At 44.7% G+C, this 17,753-nt stretch overlaps 1 protein-coding gene across 2 annotated transcripts in view; it reads left to right on the top strand.

The window, feature by feature from the left end:
- The window catches only part of LOC117500813 (neuronal PAS domain-containing protein 3), a 267,016-nt gene that overhangs the window by 216,942 nt on the left and 32,321 nt on the right, over positions 1 to 17,753 (top strand). For both annotated transcript variants that reach the window (XM_034159593.1, XM_034159594.1), the window contains exon 6: positions 9,142 to 9,322. In XM_034159593.1, the coding sequence (XP_034015484.1) occupies positions 9,142 to 9,322 (181 nt within the window). The remainder of the gene's footprint in view (positions 1 to 9,141; positions 9,323 to 17,753) is intronic.

The raw sequence follows: 17,753 nt of genomic DNA, 5'->3' as shown, positions 1-17,753 counted from the left end.
AAGGACATGCCTATGCTTCACCTAGTCAAGGACACCCTACGCTTCACCTGGCCAAAGACACGCCTATGCTTCACCTGGCCAAGGACACGCCTATGCTTCACCTAACCAAGGACACGCCTATGCTTCACCTGGCCAAGGACACCCTGTGCTTCACCTGGCCAAGGACACGCCCACACTTCACCTGGCCAAGGACACGCCTATGCTTCACCTGGCCAAAGACACGCCTGTGCTTCACCTGGCCAAGGATACGCCTATGCTTCACCTAACCAAGGACATCCTACGCTTCATCTCGCCCAGGACACGCCTATGCTTCACCTAACCAAGGACACCCTACGCTTCATCTGGCCCAGGACACACCTATGCTTCACCTGGCCAAGGACACGCCTATGCTTCACCTGGCCAAGGACACGCCTGTGCTTCACCTGGCGAAGGATACGCCTATGCTTCACCTAACCAAGGACATCCTACGCTTCATCTCGCCCAGGACACGCCTATGCTTCACCTAACCAAGGACACCCTACCCTCTATCTGGCCCGGGACACACCCACACTTCACCTGGCCAAGGACACGCCTATGCTTCACCTGGCCAAGGACACGCCTATGCTTCACCTGGCCAAGGACATGCCTATGCTTCACCTGGCCGAGGACATGCCTACACTTCACCTGGCCAAAGACACAACCACACTGCAGCAGATAGATGTTTATTTTAGAGATGTGGTAATTGACCGGTTTTGACCATTGGGGTTTTACATAATTATTGTATGGCCTTGCCTTACAATATAAAGCGCCTTGGGGCAACTGTTTGTTGTGATTTGGCGCTATATAAAAAAATTGATTGATTGATTGATTGAACAGTTGTATACCTGGGTGGTTGCCATCTGGGACCAAGTGATTCCATGATGACATGGATGCATAATCCCAGACTTGACTTGTCCATGAATTTTCTGTTTGGCAAAAAGACAGGAGGAGGAGCTGAAGATTCTCTTTGGGAGTGATGAGGATGGACAGGATTAGGAATGAACATATCAGAGGGGCAGCTCAGGTAAGACAGTTTGACGACAAAGTCAGAGAGATTGTGATGGTTTGGACATGTACAGAGGAGGGACCCAGGGTATATAGGGAGAAGGATGTTGAGGATGGAGCCACCAGGCAGGAGGAGAAACGGGAGGTCAAAGAGGAGGTTTATGGATGTTCTGAGGGAGGACATGCAGGTGGTTGGTGAGACAGAAGAAGGTACAGAAGACAGGGTGAGATGGAAATGTTCCTTTTTCACCTGTAGGTGTGTGAAAATCATCTGATCCCAGAATCTGACGACAGTTCCGTCTTTAGTGAGGATGTTGATCTGAGCTGGAACCGTTTTCGAATAGATCCACAAAAAGAGGCAAAAGAAATAAAACACAATTTAAACTATAAAACATGAAGTACAAATACTGTGGACTTTGTAAATGATGTTTATTGATTTTTTTTTTTTTTTTTTTTTTTTGACATTTTGGTGACGTGGATAAATTTGACTGCGAGATGAATTTGAGGACTTGGGGGAAGTAGGAACTTTAATAACTGCTGTTAATAGCGGAGTGATTGAGTGACACGACCAAACGGCGGGAAATAAAGCAGGACAAACGAGGCCGTGGGAGAATTGCAGCATATGGCCAGAGAGAGACGGCGATGAATGTCGGCGACGGTGGAGACGTTGTTTAGCTGTGAGAGAGAGACGGGGACGGAGGCAACGAAGAGTGAGAGAGCAGCCGTTTGTTCTCGTCAAGGTCATAGCAGCTGAATGAAGAGATCCTGTGGGAGAGAGAGAGAAACACACTTCCTTTATTCTGTCGTTTCACTCTGTGTGTGTGTGTGTGTGTTTAATACCCTGCAGGGACTTGCAACGAGCTGCAGCGACGCATTCCACCCCCCCCCCCCCCCCCCCACACACACACACACGCACACACACACACACACACACACACACACACACACACACACGTTTGTGCACTTTGTACAGACTGAGAACATGAACGCTGTTACTGGAGGTGACTCAGGTTCTATGATATGTTATGTGTCATTTAATTAGCTTCTCTTTGATGTTCAAGATTTTCATGTGAAAGAAAAGCCACAGAAGTCAACGTGTAGGACACACAGGGGGCCCTTTCTTTTGGGGTGGGTGGACTTGCTAATCTTCACCCACCCTCCATCAGACGTCCTTATGTTATTATACAGTGCCAAACCTTGTTAAACCAGCACTGCTTTTTTTTTGTTGATGCTTGTTTAATTTCAGTTTTTGGACATTTGGGTTTGTGATGTGGCAGGTCAGTGAAGGGGGCGAGTCAGTGATGTTTAGGGTCAGTAACCGGGCGGGTCAGTGATGGGGCGGGTTGGTGATGGGGCAGGTCAGTGATGGGGCGGGTCAGTGATGTTGAGGGTCAGTAACCAGGCAGGTCAGTGATGGGGGCGGGTCAGTGATGTTGAGGGTCAGTAACCAGGCAGGTCACTGATGGGGCGGGTCAGTAACCAGGCAGGTCAGTGAAGGGGGCGGGTCAGTGACGGGGCAGGTCAGTGATAGGGCGGGTCGGTGATGGGGCAGGTCAGTGATGGGGCGGGTCGGTGATAGGCAGGTCAGTGATGGGGCGGGTCAGTAACCAGGCAGGTCAGTGATGTTGAGGGTCAGTAACCGGGCGGGTCAGTGATGTTGAGGGTCAGTAACCGGGCGAGTCAGTGATGTTGAGTGTCAGTAACCAGGCAGGTCAGTGATGGGGCAGGTCAGTAACCAGGCAGGTCAGTGATCTCTAAAATTAGAAAGGTCTTGTCTCAGAGTGATGCTGAAAAACTAATTCATGCATTTATTTCCTCTAGGCTGGACTATTGTAATTCATTATTATCAGGTTGTCCTAGAAGTTCCCTGAAAAGCCTTCAGTTAATTCAAAATGCTGCAGCTAGAGTACTGACAGGGACTAGAGGGGAGAGCATATCTCACCCATATTGGCCTCTCTTCATTGGCTTCCTGTTAATTCTAGAATAGAATTTAAAATTCTTCTTCTTACTTATAAGGTTTTGAATAATCAGGTCCCATCTTATCTTAGGGACCTCATAGTACCATATCACCCCAATGGAACGCTTCGCTCTCAGACTGCAGGCTTACTTGTAGTTCCTAGGGTTTGTAAGAGTAGAATGGGAGGCAGAGCCTTCAGCTTTCAGGCTCCTCTCCTGTGGAACCAGCTCCCAATTCAGATCAGGGAGACAGACACCCTCTCTACTTTTAAGATTAGGCTTAAAACTTTCCTTTTTGCTAAAGCTTATAGTTAGGGCTGGATCAGGTGACCCTGAACCATCCCTTAGTTATGCTGCTATAGACTTAGACTGCTGGGGGGTTCCCATGATGCACTGAGTGTTTCATTCTCTTTTTGCTCTGTATGCACCACACATTTAATCATTAGTGATTGATCTCTGCTCCCCTCCACAGCATGTCTTTTTCCTGGTTCTCTCCCTCAGCCCCAACCAGTCCCAGCAGAAGACTGCCCCTCCCTGAGCCCTGATTTGGCGCTATATAAATAAAATTGATTGATTGATTGATTTATGGGGGCGGGTCAGTGATGGGGCGGGTCGGTGATGGGGTGGGTTGGTGATAGGGCAGGTCAGTGATGGGGAGGGTCAGTAACCAGGCAGGTCAGTGATGGGGGCGGGTCAGTGATGTTGAGAGTCAGTAACCGGGCGGGTCAGTGATGTTGAGGGTCAGTAACCAGGCAGGTCAGTGATGGGGCGGGTCAGTGATGGGGCGGGTCAGTAACCAGGCAGGTCAGTAACCAGGCAGGTCAGTGATGGAGCGGGTCAGTGATGAGGCGGGTCGGTGATGGGGCAGGTCAGTGATGCGGCGGGTCAGTAACCAGGCAGGTCAGTGATGGGGGCGGGTCAGTGATGTTGAGGGTCAGTAACCGGGCGGGTCAGTGATGTTGAGGGTCAGTAACCAGGCAGCTCAGTGATGGGGCGGGTCAGTAACCAGGCAGGTCAGTGATGGGGGCGGGTCAGTGATGTTGAGGGTCAGTAACCGGGCGGGTCAGTGATGGGGCGGGTCAGTAACCAGGCAGGTCAGTGATGGAGCGGGTCAGTGACGGGGTGGGTCTCTGATGGGGCGGGTCGGTCATGGGGCAGGTCAGTGATAGGGCGGTCAGTAACTGGCGGGTCATTGATGGGGCGGGTCAGTGACGGGGCGGGTCAGTGATGTGGCAGTCAGTAAACGGGCAGGTCAGTGATAGGGCGGGTCAGTGATGTGGCAGTCAGTAACCGGGTGGGTCAGTGATGGGGTGGGTCAGTAACCGAGCGAGTCAGTGATCACCTCAGCCTGCACTGCCAGGGAAAAACTGGTTTTACTAGGTTCCTGTTTGACATGAAAACACTGACTGTGGTCCCAAAGGATTCAGCTGATCCATTGTAACCCATTCAGGACTTTTAGAAATGTCTCCTGCACTCCAAAAAAGGAACTGCTGTCTCAAGGAGAAAAATTAATGTACCAGTTTGCATAGATTTTTTTTAGTTATTTCAACTTTCAACTGAGTAAATCAATCAATCAATCAATTTTTTTTTATATAGCGCCAAATCACAACAAACAGTTGCCCCAAGGTGCTTTATATTGTAAGGCAAGGCCATACAATAATTATGTAAAACCCCAACGGTCAAAACGACCCCCTGTGAGCAAGCACTTGGCTACAGTGGGAAGGAAAAACTCCCTTTTAACAGGAAGAAACCTCCAGCAGAACCAGGCTCAGGCTAAATGCCACAAGACCTCTCTAGTTAAGTCCTGCGTGGTCTCAGGTTGCTTTCCCACATGGTCTCAGGTTTCAGTCCCATGTGGTCTCAGAATTCTGTCCCATAGGGTCTTGGGTTTCAGTCCTACATAGTCTTGGGCTTCAGTCCCACATAGTCTCAGATTTCTGTCCCACATGGTCTCAGGTTTCATTCCCACATAGCCTCAGATTTCTGTCCCACATGGTCTCAGATTTCTGTCCCACATGGTCTCAGATTTCAGTCCCACATGGTCTCAGATTTCTGTCCCACATTGTCTTACATTTCAGTCCCACATGGTCTCAGATTTCAGTCCCACATAGATTCAGATTTCAACCCCATGTGGTCTCAGGTTTCAGTCCCATGTAGTCTCAGGTTTCTGTCCCACTTGGTCTTGGGTTTCAGTCCCACATGGTCTCGGGTTTCAGTCCCACATAGTCTCAGATTTCAATCTCACGTGGTCTCAGGTTTCAGTCCCATGTGTTCTCAGAATTCTGTCCCATAGGGTCTTGGGTTTCAGTCCTACATAGTCTTAGGTTTCAGTCCCACATAGTCTCAGATTTCTGTCCCACATGGTCTCGGGCTTCAGTCCCACATAGCCTCAGATTTCTGTCCCACATGGTCTCAGATTTCTGTCCCACATGGTCTCAGATTTCAGTCCCACATAGCCTCAGATTTCTGTCCCACATGGTCTCAGATTTCAGTCCCACATAGTTTCAGATTTCAACCCCATGTAGTCTCAGGTTTCAGTCCCATGTAGCCTCAGGTTTCTGTCCCACATGGTCTTGGGTTTCAGTCCCACATGGTCTCAGGTTTCAGTCCCACGTGGTCTCAGGTTTCAGTCCATCACTATGACAGATGATTAAAACATGTTTTTGTTGTTTATTTTTTGTTTTTTTTTTAATAAGCTTCAGTCTGAAAGTTTGTGTTGAAACTAAATTTTAAGAGTCGTTATGGAACGTCGGCACACTGAACTCACGTTTAACGCTTTAATTAATTCTGGACCCGGCAAGCCAGCATCAGTTTATTTGATTAGTACTTCACAAAGTCACACAGAGGGTTCTCACTGTTGGAGGCGTGCGTGGATTTAAAGGGCTTCCACATTAATTAAATTATGACGCTGATTAACAGCAAATCAATCCTCCACATTTTCTCTGATTGCCGAAGTTCTTTTCTTACAAAAACAAAAGTCTTTAAATATTGTGACCAAATGCTCCTCACTGTGTCTGTGCACGTGATGTAATGTTTCAAGGTGAGGCAGCAGCGCACGAGAACACCTTCAGGTTCCGATGATAGTCCAGGACCAGGTCCAGGAGCTGTGTAACACCGTGTGTTCACACGTGCAGACTAAGATTGTGCACCGGTGCCACATTGCCATATCCACCACATTAAAGAACCATCCCAGGTCATGGGTGGCAACCACCCAGGCAGATGACCTGCCCCCCCCCCCCCCCCCCCACCAATAAAAGTAATCATCTGTCTGCTGTAGCCAGGTGAAACATGGGCGTGTCCCTGTTCTTCTCCAGCCACTAGGGTCCTCCACACTGAGGCACCTGTGTGCTGGATCATGTCTAGAAAAATGGACAACATGTGGTAGCTGCTGTTCCATCACAGTGTCAGTTATCCCCCTCATCTGAATCTCAGTAAGAATCCTTTTTTTTTGACAAAAAGTCACTCCAGCGGGACCCAAGGACTTTGCAGAGACCTGGTACCAAAGAAATCCAGTTGTGACAACCAGACTGTAAGACAGTAAGGACCAAGACCCTAAATACTCAGACCTTCATTCTTCTGCAAAAATATCCGCATCACCAAACACCTCTGACCTTTGGCCTCTCTGAATCTCAAAGGCCGAGGACCTCCTAGAGACATGAACATCACTGCTGAGATCAGTGAATGTCAACACTTTCACCACATAGAAGTCATTAAAACCTGCATGTTAGTCTGGATCCAGGTTTGATTCAGGTTCTCCAATGATGTACCCAATGATTCCACAAGGATCAGTCCCAGATGGGTCATTGGCCCGCTCACTGTGTGGGGTTTTGGGTCCTGTTTGATATCAGAACTGCAGGTGTGTGTCCTGCGGTCCCTCATCCAAGGTTCTTAATCGCCAAGTTGCTGCTGGTGCTCCCTCCATGGCAGCACACTGATATCAGTGTGTGAATGTGAGCTATCATTCTGAAACACAATTAACTGAGCAAACATGGAATCCTGTCAGGAGAGCAGCATCTCCAGCCTGGACGAGCTCAGCTCCAGGACCACGGATCCCTGCAGCTGTCCTCACAGAGGTTTCTTCATTTATTTTAACCGACACTTTTGTCACTGACTCTTTGACATCATGCAAGAAAAGTATTTCAGGTTTGAGGTCTCAGGTACTGACGGAGGTTTTCCTTCAGTGTGACTGGAGCCGAACTCCAGGTTGGTCCAGATTCATGGACCTCATGGTTTATATCCAATTAGCAGTGCGACGTGTAAACATGAATGCTAACTCCCATGGTGCACCAGGGTCGGTGTGCACGTGGGTTCATCATCACTCCAGATGAGACTTTATGAGCTTTAAGGGGATTTCTCCTTAAAGGGATTACAGCTCTGTAAGCCGCCTTTGTCCCTGCGGACCCCCAAAACCTGCTTGTGCACGCACAATCCCAAAAGAAGCATGCAGCGATGTTTACATTCTTCAGTGTGCACGTGTACCAACATATCCATTTGAAAATCTCTTAGCTTCTCCTTAACAGAACGGGACAATTTAACAGTCATAATAAGAATAAATAATTTCCAAATTACTCCTTTTAAAAGAGTCAAACAAACTATATAAATATTCATAAAATTACAACATGGATCAGTTGTTTGACTTATCGAGTGACTAAAACGGAATTATTTATATGCTATTACAGGAGAACTTTCTTTTAAGCTTCCAAAAAAAAAGTTTGATGTTTTTTAATGACAAGAGCAGCTTTAATAAGTCTGGTTTGTCGTTTTTCTTTCTCCTCACAGCTGGTTATTGTGTGAACAGGATTCAGCTTTCACAGGAGGTCCTGACCTTAAAAAGTAAAGCTATATGCTGACAATACAGCATTATGACGAGGTCCATCAAAGTGCATCAGAAAACAGCTGCGGCTTACGTGCACACCTCATGCACGGTGCACGGTGGACTCTCTTCACACAGACCAGTGCCCCAAACTGTGACCAAATTCTTGCACTTTGTGACCATGTTTCAAAACAGACCGACTGCTTTTTACAACTACATGAACATGCATGACCTGCAAATTTCCATAATCGCTCTCCCCTCCATGAGGGAGTCTGCCAGTGTAGGCCACGTGTGTATGGGTGCGAGAGTGTTGGTTGGGGGGCACTCAGGCTTTGATTTAGATGCTGTCCAATAAAAAACAAGATGAATATAAACAGGAATCAGATTTTGCGTACCTGCGCCGTCTCAATGGGATGTAGATTCCACCAATACAGTGCACTGTGGGCGGAGCTTTTAGCTGCTGTAGGGCCAGTGTCCTAACATTTCATCCTACCTATTGAGACATCCGACCGAGGCTTAGTTTCACATGCACACAACACAAAAAAACCCCATCATTTTTCAGCAGAGAGTATTAATTGTTTTTCACTTTATTAAAGTTAATACTTGATTTTGAATGGTTGAATTTACTTATTGTTTGTGTCTTGTTTTTTGTATTTATATATATTTGTATTATATATTTAATTGTTTTACTATATATATATATATATATATATATATATATATATATATATATATATATATATATATAATAGTCTCTGTATTAGCATACTTGCGTAAAAATGGTGTTAGCTTTGTGGACCCTGTGTATTTGGTGCCGCCCATAAAGTTCTGTTTAGATTAATCCTGCATTCCAGTTTTGCTGGTTTTACGTCATTTAAACAGCAGATACTGGTTAAATGACTTTAAGCCACTTGACAGATGGGTCTATAAAGTCAGCGTACGGTGGGACGTTTCGACAAAGTACGACGGTTTGTCAGGAGACTGGTCAGAAAAAAATGTGCACTGTCTGCCGTTAACCATAGTGAAGAACGGACACGGAGCGTCTGCAGCGTGCACAGGGGAGACCGGAGTCAACTGTCACTAATTTTTACTTGTAGTTTAATGAGGTTTCATTTAATAAGAAGAAAGTGATTTTAAAAGTGTGTAATTTTTTATTTATTTATTTATTTTAAGATAGAAGCACCCAGTAAGTTTCCAAATGAAAACCTCCTCTATAATAATACTAATCTGCTGATTTTTGTTTGAATTATTCTCTGTAATGAGATGTAAAATGAAGGAATTTACAAGCTTGAAAAAAAAATCTACCCTTTGTTGAGTGAAACCAGGACAAATATGTCTGTGTATGTCAGGTGGAGCTGACTGGAAGCAGTGTGTTCGACTACATCCACCCCGGTGACCACGTGGAACTGGCAGAGCAGCTCGGCATGAAGCTTCCCCCAGGACGAGGACTGTCTCAGTCCCATGGATCCATCAATGAAGATGCATTGTCCTCGGCTTCGTCGTCCTCGCACTCTGAGACACCTGAACCAGGTAGGACCAGTACCATGGTATGGCCCTCAAGAGTCCCTGAACTCAGAAACAAGGTTGGATGGAAAATTTGGTTGCAGGAACCAAAGATCCAGCTTTTTATTTATTAATCATGACTTAATGTTCATTGAACAATTTTTTATTCTGATTCTCTCTGCTTCAAATGATCTCGTCCCTCCATTCATCTTTTTTCTATTGCTCCGTCCTCGGCACATTAGAGGCGTGTGTCTTCCTCATCTCTCTCTCTCCGCTTCTTTCACTGTCTGTCTCTTTCTCCCTTTCTTTCTTTTTCTCTCTCTCTCTCTCTGTCTCTCTCTCTCTCTCTGTCTCTCTCTCTCTCTCTGATGGTAATTTAAGGATTAGGGGGAAAATCCATTTATAAATTAAACAAAATGACTTGATATCCATCGAGTCTCTGAGTTCATCAGCGTGTTCAAACACGGATGGGGAGATTGGCTTGGCGGCCGTCGCAGTCTGTGGAGACAACGTCGTAATTAGATCTGCAGCGGATTTATTCTTGGCTGATTGGTGCTGCTGATGGGTGGGTGGGCTTTAAATTAATTGAAGTTTCATATGTTAAGGTTGTAGTTTTTTGTCTTTTTGACTTTCTGCAAACGTCCACGCAAGCGTCCGCCTGCAACCAAAATAAAAGCAGAGGACGTGTGTGAATGTCCACCTGGGTCAGTTTGGCAGTTGAGACAAAGGCATGAATTAGAAAAAATGTTTCCCTGAACGAATTAGTACAACGATGGAGGGATGAGGACAAAGGGCTGTCCCTCAGAGGACACTGGCTTGAAACAAAGACAGAATTCATGTTTTCATAAATGTTTGCAAAAAAGGCAGCAAAATAAAAGAGTAACTGCTTTTCTTTGATGCATGCTGCATGAATTTTCCAGTCGGGGGTGCTGTGTGCACCAGGACCACGCATCCTCTAAATCAGGGGTATTCAACTGGTTCCAGAAAGGACCGAGAGGGTGCAGGTTTCCTTTGCAGCCACCCACTGATTAACTGATTCCACCTGCTCAAAGTGACGTTAATCAGTGAAATCACCTGGTGGAGTCAGTGGCTGCAAAGAAAACCTGCACCCTCTCAGCTCTTTCTGGAACACATTCACACAATCACACACAGAAACACGCACATAACACATTCACACATACTCACACACACACACACACACACACTGAAACATACCCACTTAGCGAATTTACAGATCTCACACGGGAGCACCATAAAGATGTAACAAAATTAGTCAATTTTAGATCGGCTCACACGTGGGCACCAAAATAAATGTAAAGAATAAGTAGTTGAACTCCCAAATTGAATTAGATTGGCCTAGGCCTCATGTAATGGGTCACCAAAATAATTAACAATTTTAGGGTTTCATAATTATTATTTAATTAGGATAATTATTCCTCGGGGGCACCACCTATTTGAAGCATAGGTACTTTAAACATTCTTTAATTTATCAGTCTCAAATTAATCAGTCAGTCTCGATTTAATTAATCAGTCTCTGGTCTGAAAGTCTGAAAATCTGAATTCTATGATACAATTGACCAAAGGTTTCCTTCTGAACACCAAATGAACCACAGCAGAAATATTTACAATTTATTTACAATTATACAAGAAATGAACAGTTTACTGGAATTTTTGTGGACAGTGAGTAAATAAGTTCATTTATGGACACAATTTGCTTAACTCATGAGACGTGAAAGAAGACTTTAAGTAAATAAATCTGATTAGAATTTAGTGATGAAATTTGAATCCAATTAATTTAAAGAAAATTATTAAACAAACATATGAATATGTTTAAAAAGAAGAAGAAGCCACTTTGTATCCATTGACAACAAACCCTTTTTCTGGAAGCTTTAACTGGGTCACTTAGCTGATCCGTTGAAGAGATGGTTCTCTGTCCGTCGATGTGTTGATGCTCTTTGCAGCGTGAGCTCACTTTGGTCAGGGGTTAACTCGGTGGTCTCCCCGGGTTATCCCAAAGGTTTGTGTCGGCTGGCTTTACCGACAGAGTGGCTGCTTGCAGTCAGGTTTGAAATCAGCTCCGTCGTCAGCTTGCTGGACCCCTAGAGGTGGAAGCTGTTTGTTGAAGATGGTTTCTGGTAGCTTTTAAAAAGTTTGTTGGAGCCAGATTAAAAGTCTTTGTGAATTTAGAAAAAAGATAAAACTTTAAGAGCGTTGGAAAATTAGCTGACAGAAAAGGAAAGTCGCTTTTCTGTAAATTCGCTGTTATTTTGAAAGGTTCAGCTCAGAAGTTCTCTTAAAAATCGGAAAGATTTGACGAACCTTAAAACCGTCAATTTGTTAAATTATCAAAGAATAACGACGAGTGAATAAAACAATGAATGGATGCCACGTGGTAGCTTAGCTTAGCTTAGCATGGGGCCTTGATGACACAAAAATAATTTAAGCATTTAAGAAAGGAAGATAGAGAGCGAACAGAATAGTTGCAAGAGCGGCAAGAGAGCGAGCAGAAACTCTGTTCTAACTTTTTAAGGGGGGACTGACGTCACCAAACTCTGCCCATTTAGGGTGTGTAATTTCACAGAAAACGTCTGTGAATTCTGTGTCAGAGAGGCAGACAAGAATGATTCAATTATTTAAACACTAACTATTTTGGCAATTTGTTCTAAGACACTCGAATGGATACACATTATTAATAGACGCTTAAACATATCTTTTGGATAAACAGAATACTTCACCATCAACATATTGATAATGCAGAAAGATCACACTTAAACACACATCAGTTACAAGGAACACGTCAATAAAATGTAATAATTATATGCAAAGCATTTTGTTTGATTAATCAATACAAACAGCATTAGAAGTTTTTATATATACCATCCCTGGCGAAAATTATGGAATCACCGGCCTCGGAGGATGTTCATTCTGTTCATCCCCAAAACTAACACCTGCAAATCTGCTCGTTGACATTGACCCTATGTCATGAAATTGACCCTATGTGTCTTTTTGCAAGGAATGTTTTCACAGTTTTTGCTCTATGGCAAGATGCATTATCTTCTTGAAAAATGATTTCATCATCCCCAAACATCAGAAAAGTGTCCAAAATATCAACGTAAACTTGTGCATTTATTGATGATGTAATGACAGCCATCTCCCCAGTGCCTTTACCTGACATGCAGCCCCATATCATCAATGACTGTGGAAATTTACATGTTCTCTTCAGGCAGTCAAACAAAAGCATCATCACCTTGCATCCAGCATCATCACCTTGCCTAATGCAGATTCGAGATTCATCACTGAATATGACTTTCATCCAGTCATCCACAGTCCACGATTGCTTTTCTTTAGCCCATTGTAACCTTGTTTTTTTCTGTTTAGGTGTTAATGATGGCTTTCGTTTAGCTTTTCTGTATGTAAATCCCATTTCCTTTAGGCAGTTTCTTACAGTTCGGTCACAGACGTTGACTCCAGTTTCCTCCCATTCATTCCTCATTTGTTTTGTTGTGCATTTTCGATTTTTGAGACATTTTGCTTTAAGTTTTCTGTCTTGACGCTTTGATGTCTTCCTTGGTCTACCAGTATGTTTGCCTTTAACAACCTTCCCATGTTGTTTGTATTTGGTCCAGAGTTTAGACACAGCTGACTGTGAACAACCAACATCTTTTCCAACATTGCGTGATGATTTACCCTCTTTTAAGAGTTTGATAATCCTCTCCTTTGTTTCAATTGACATCTCTCGTGTTGGAGCCATGATTCATGTCAGTCCACTTGGTGCAACAGCTCTCCAAGGTGTGATCACTCCTTTTTAGATGCAGACTAACAAGCAGATGTGATTTGATGCAAGTGTTAGTTTTGGGGATGAAAATTTACAGGGTGATTCCATAATTTATTCCTCAGAATTGAGTGAGTCCATATTTTTTTCCCTCTGCTTGGTCTAAAAAAGTAACCGTTACTGACTGCCACAATTATTTTTCCTGATTTCTTATAGTGTTTCTTAAAGCCAGAAAGTTGCCATTTGAAATGACTTTAGTTTTGTGTCATGTCTGTGATCTGCTTTTTTTCTACAAAATTAAACAACTGAATGAACATCCTCCGAGGCCGGTGATTCCATAATTAATGCCAGGGGTTGTATAAGAGAATACTGATGCAATTCTTTTTATTTTAAACAAAAGTCTTTCTTCACTTAGACCTAAAAATAATGGCTGGTCATCAAGACTCAAAGTTTTATGGCCGTCTTATCATGGAAGGGGTCTTCCTGCAGTCTTGAGGGGTTCTGGCCTTGGCGTGAGGCCATTAAGGTGAGTTCTTCTAGCCTGGAAAATTTCAGATTCATGTAATTCATAGTGACCGAAATGTAACCAATAAAAAGGCAAGGGCTCCCTTTGAAGAACTTTGAGTTACAGTTCTGTTTTTGCTGTGAGCCACAGTGTGGGCCCATGGGGGGATGTCTCCATCTTATCTCCAGATGGGCTTAGGAATTTCTCAACTGAGAGTGAAAACACAGGCTCTGTCTTCAGTTCCAAACCTCAGGTTTTTGTTTGAGACAGCAATGATGTATTTATTTAATTAGGGCGAATCGAGGCATGGGCTACATAACTTTCAAATTAGCTTTTAAATTTGAATTATAATCACCAGTTGCTTCACTATTACACAGCAAATCGATCAAGGATGGAAAAGAGACCGGCTCGGACATCCTCACTGACATCTGTATTCGTGACGGCAAAGTCGTTGTGGCAATCCCTGGAAGATCAATTCCCGGACAGGATGGTGGACTGTCCGGGAATTGATCATCGATGACAGGCTCAGTCTTGACATGTACTGTCTTTGACACATGCTGCATGTGGTTGCTGCCGGAAGCTTCTGTCAGTCAGGATCTTGCTCTCTCCTTCCTCATTCTCCTCTGTGTTGTTTATTTTCTCAAAGAGTTCCACTCCCGTGCGGATCACTGCTTGCCAGCTGGCTCAGTCCCTCGCTTGTTCTTCCCAGGTCTGCCAGTCGATGGAGCAGCTCTTGAAGTTTGCTCCAGGAGGTCCCTGTAATGTTTCTTCTACTCTCCTCTGGACCATTTTCCTTCACTCAGCTGGGAGTAGAAGATTTGCTTGGGAAAGCAGCTGTCATCCATCCTCATAACATGACCCACCCACAAAGCTAGTTCTTGATGATGACACACTCAGTGCTCTAGAACTTGGCTTCAGCCAGGAAGCTGATGTTGGTGTGGTAGTCCTCCCATCGAATGCTGAGGATACTCCTCAGGCAACATTGGTAGAATGGCTTGAGGGTCTTCGCGTGGTGGTGGTAGATGGTGCAGGTCTCAGATGAGGTGAGGAAAGTCTTCAAAGTGTTGCTGCCATTAAGCACTGATGTCATGTTTGGTCTTCAACTGGCTCAGACCACCCTTGCTTCGAAGAGGTGCATGTCCTTGGGTGGAGGGGCCATAGATTACTTTGATTAGGTAGAACTTTATTAATCCCTTGGGAAGACTCCCTCAGGGAAATTGAGGTTCCAGCAGCATTGTATAGCAGCACACAGTATAAGAAGCACACAGAGTATCAAAAAGTGAACATAAAAACAATTTATAAATATAAATACACAAATAAAAATACCATAAATACTGTTCGCTACTGGTTTACTAGCTACTACTGTTCCTCTCCTTCCTGTCCTCTGTCTTCCTATTACTCCTCCTCCTCCTCCCCCTGAGTGAGGAGTTGTACTGTCTGATGGCCTGAGGGACAAAGGAGTTTTTCAGTCTGTTGGTCCTGCACTTGTGAAGGAGCAGTCTGTGGCTGAAGAGGCTCCTCTGGTTGCTGATGACAGTGTGCAGAGGCTGACTGACATCGTCCATAATGTTCAGCAGTTTGTCCAGTGTTTTCTTCTCTGCCACCATCACCAGACAGTCCAGCTTCATGCCAAACCACAGAGCCAGAGGAGACTGGATACCACGGACTGGTAGAACATCTACAGGAGTTTCCTGCAGATGTTAAATGTTCACAGCCACTCAGGAAGTACTGCCTGCTCTGTCCCTTCCTGTACAGGTGGTTGGTGTGGGTCCAGTCCAGTTTGCTGTCCAGCCACAGCTTGAGGTACTTGTAGGAATCCTCCAGCCTTGACCTGAGCTCCCTCAATCAGAACTGATCGCTGTCTTGGTCTGGACTTCTCAAAGTCAATGACCAACTTCTTTTGTCTTTGAGGTGTTGAGCTGTAGATGCTTTGTGTGGCACCAGACAGCAAAGTCCTTCACTCGGCTCCTGTGCTCCTCCTCTATGTCATTCCTGTTGCATCCAGCTATGGCTGTGTCATCTGCGAACTTCTGGATGGGACACAGCTTAGAGTTGTAGCAGAAGGTGGCGTTGGAAAAGCATCTGCTGTCATTTCTGATGGCGAGGACTTGGATTTCAACACCCCTGTTGATCCACCGTTAATTTTCCAGTTTGCGAGTTTCATTTTTCAGAGTTGCTTTGCTTTGCCTGAATCGAGACTTTTTCTCTTGTAAAGTCGGATCATTTTGGAGGTCAAAGAAAACTTTTCACTTTTGAGGTTTTACACCAGATGCTCTTTCTGACACAACTCCATGTTACATGGACAATGGTGAGGGCTGAGGTTTGAATCCAGAACATTCTGTAGTGGAAACGAGATAACCTAACCACTTGGCCACCAACACCACGGTCAAATAATGCGCCCGTGTACCACTTGCTTATTTTATTTTATTTTCTCACAATTTGGTTTCAGTAAAACTTCAAGAAAACACCACAAGTTCACGGTTCCAAGCTCCATGCCCTCTAATTGTTGGCGCCGTCGCCTTATTTCAACATCATACGTCTTTGATTATTGTTGCTAATTACACCATTAGCAGCGCGGAGCAGCTAATTCGTCCTAATCGCTCACATTCATCATAATTATCCTTAAGTTTAGCGTCACCTACGGTTAGTGTCAGAGCAGCCCAAGGACAAACTAACATATTTAAAATGTCACAGAATCACACTCGTCGTAATAAATGCTGAATATTTTCCTGTTTGCTGAAAAAGTTTTGTTTTCTTAAGACCCTGAAGCCTGCTAAAAGGGGCGGAGCCTGGATTTTTTTTCCCATAGCATTTTATTCTAAATTTAAATGTGGGGGTGTGGCTAAGGTTTGGACTGTGCATACCCTTCCAGATCCTCATGTGGTTTTATGCACAAATGTGGTTTCATGAATGAACTCTTCAACCACAGTTTGAATCATCCCTTGTTTTTGATGTTTCAGCTAAACTCAACTGTATGGATTCATTTAATTGTCTCTGATATTATTTATGTCAAGAGAAAAGAGAGAATAATTTTAAATATGACTCACAGAGTGGCCCAAAATTACTGAAAAATGAGAAAAATCAAGAAAGAAGAAGGGAAGTGTAGATGGAGAGACGGCAAAATAGGAAACGGGAGAAAGGATGGAATTCCATAAAAGGGAAGAAATAAAGTCACGTGAGGGAGAGTGCGTTGGTGCCAAGCATCGCCATGTCCACCACACCACGGAACCACCCTGGGTCCTGGATGGCAGCCACCCAGAGAGACAACTGGTCCATCACCACCTCTCCAAAGTACCCATCTACCTGCTGAAGTCAGGTGAAATGTGGGTGTGTCCTTGAGCAGGTGAAATGTGGGCGTGTCCTTGACCTTCTCTAGCTGTTGGGATCCTCAACACTGAGGCACCTGCATGCTGGATCATGACCAGAGACACACACCAAGTGTCATATGACCTTGTGACCAAAAAGAAAAGAAGAAAGAAGCACCATGGCTTGAACCCTGAAAAGGAAAAAATAAGAGGACAAATAAGTAAGAAAAAGAAAAGAAAAGAAAAAAATGCCTCCTCCACTTCAATCTGCTACTATTCTCTCCATTAGTCCTCCAACAAACCAGCAGCAGATCAGACAACAAGAGAAGAAGAGAACGAAGAGGGCCGATGCCATCAGAGGAAAGTCCCTACGTATTATCATCCAGCAGCCGATCAGGAGGACACTAGATGACAGGAGGACGATGGACGACAGGAGGATGATGGACAAAATGAGGACACTGGTCGACAGGAGGACGCTGGTTGGCAAGAGGACAATGGACGATAGGAGGATGCTGGATGACAGGAAGACGCTGGTTGGCAAGAGGACGATGGACAAAATGAGGACAATGGACGGCAGGAGGATGATGGACAACATGAGGATGCTGGTCGACAGAAGGACGCTGACGACAAAAGGACGATAGACAAAATGAAGACAATGGACGACAGGAGGATGCTGGACGACAGGAAGACGCTGGTTGTCAAGAGGACGATTGACAAAATGAGGATGATGGACGACAGGAGGACGCTATACGACAAGAGAATGATGGGCGACATGAGGATGCTGGTCAACAGGAGGACGATGGACAAAATGAGGACAATGGACGACAGGAGGATGCTGGACGACAGGAAGACGCTGGTTGGCAAGAGGACGATGGA

The sequence above is a fragment of the Thalassophryne amazonica genome, chromosome 19 (assembly GCF_902500255.1).
Source record: "Thalassophryne amazonica chromosome 19, fThaAma1.1, whole genome shotgun sequence".
NCBI lineage: Eukaryota > Metazoa > Chordata > Actinopteri > Batrachoidiformes > Batrachoididae > Thalassophryne > Thalassophryne amazonica.
This window is presented reverse-complemented; position numbering and strand designations above follow the sequence as displayed.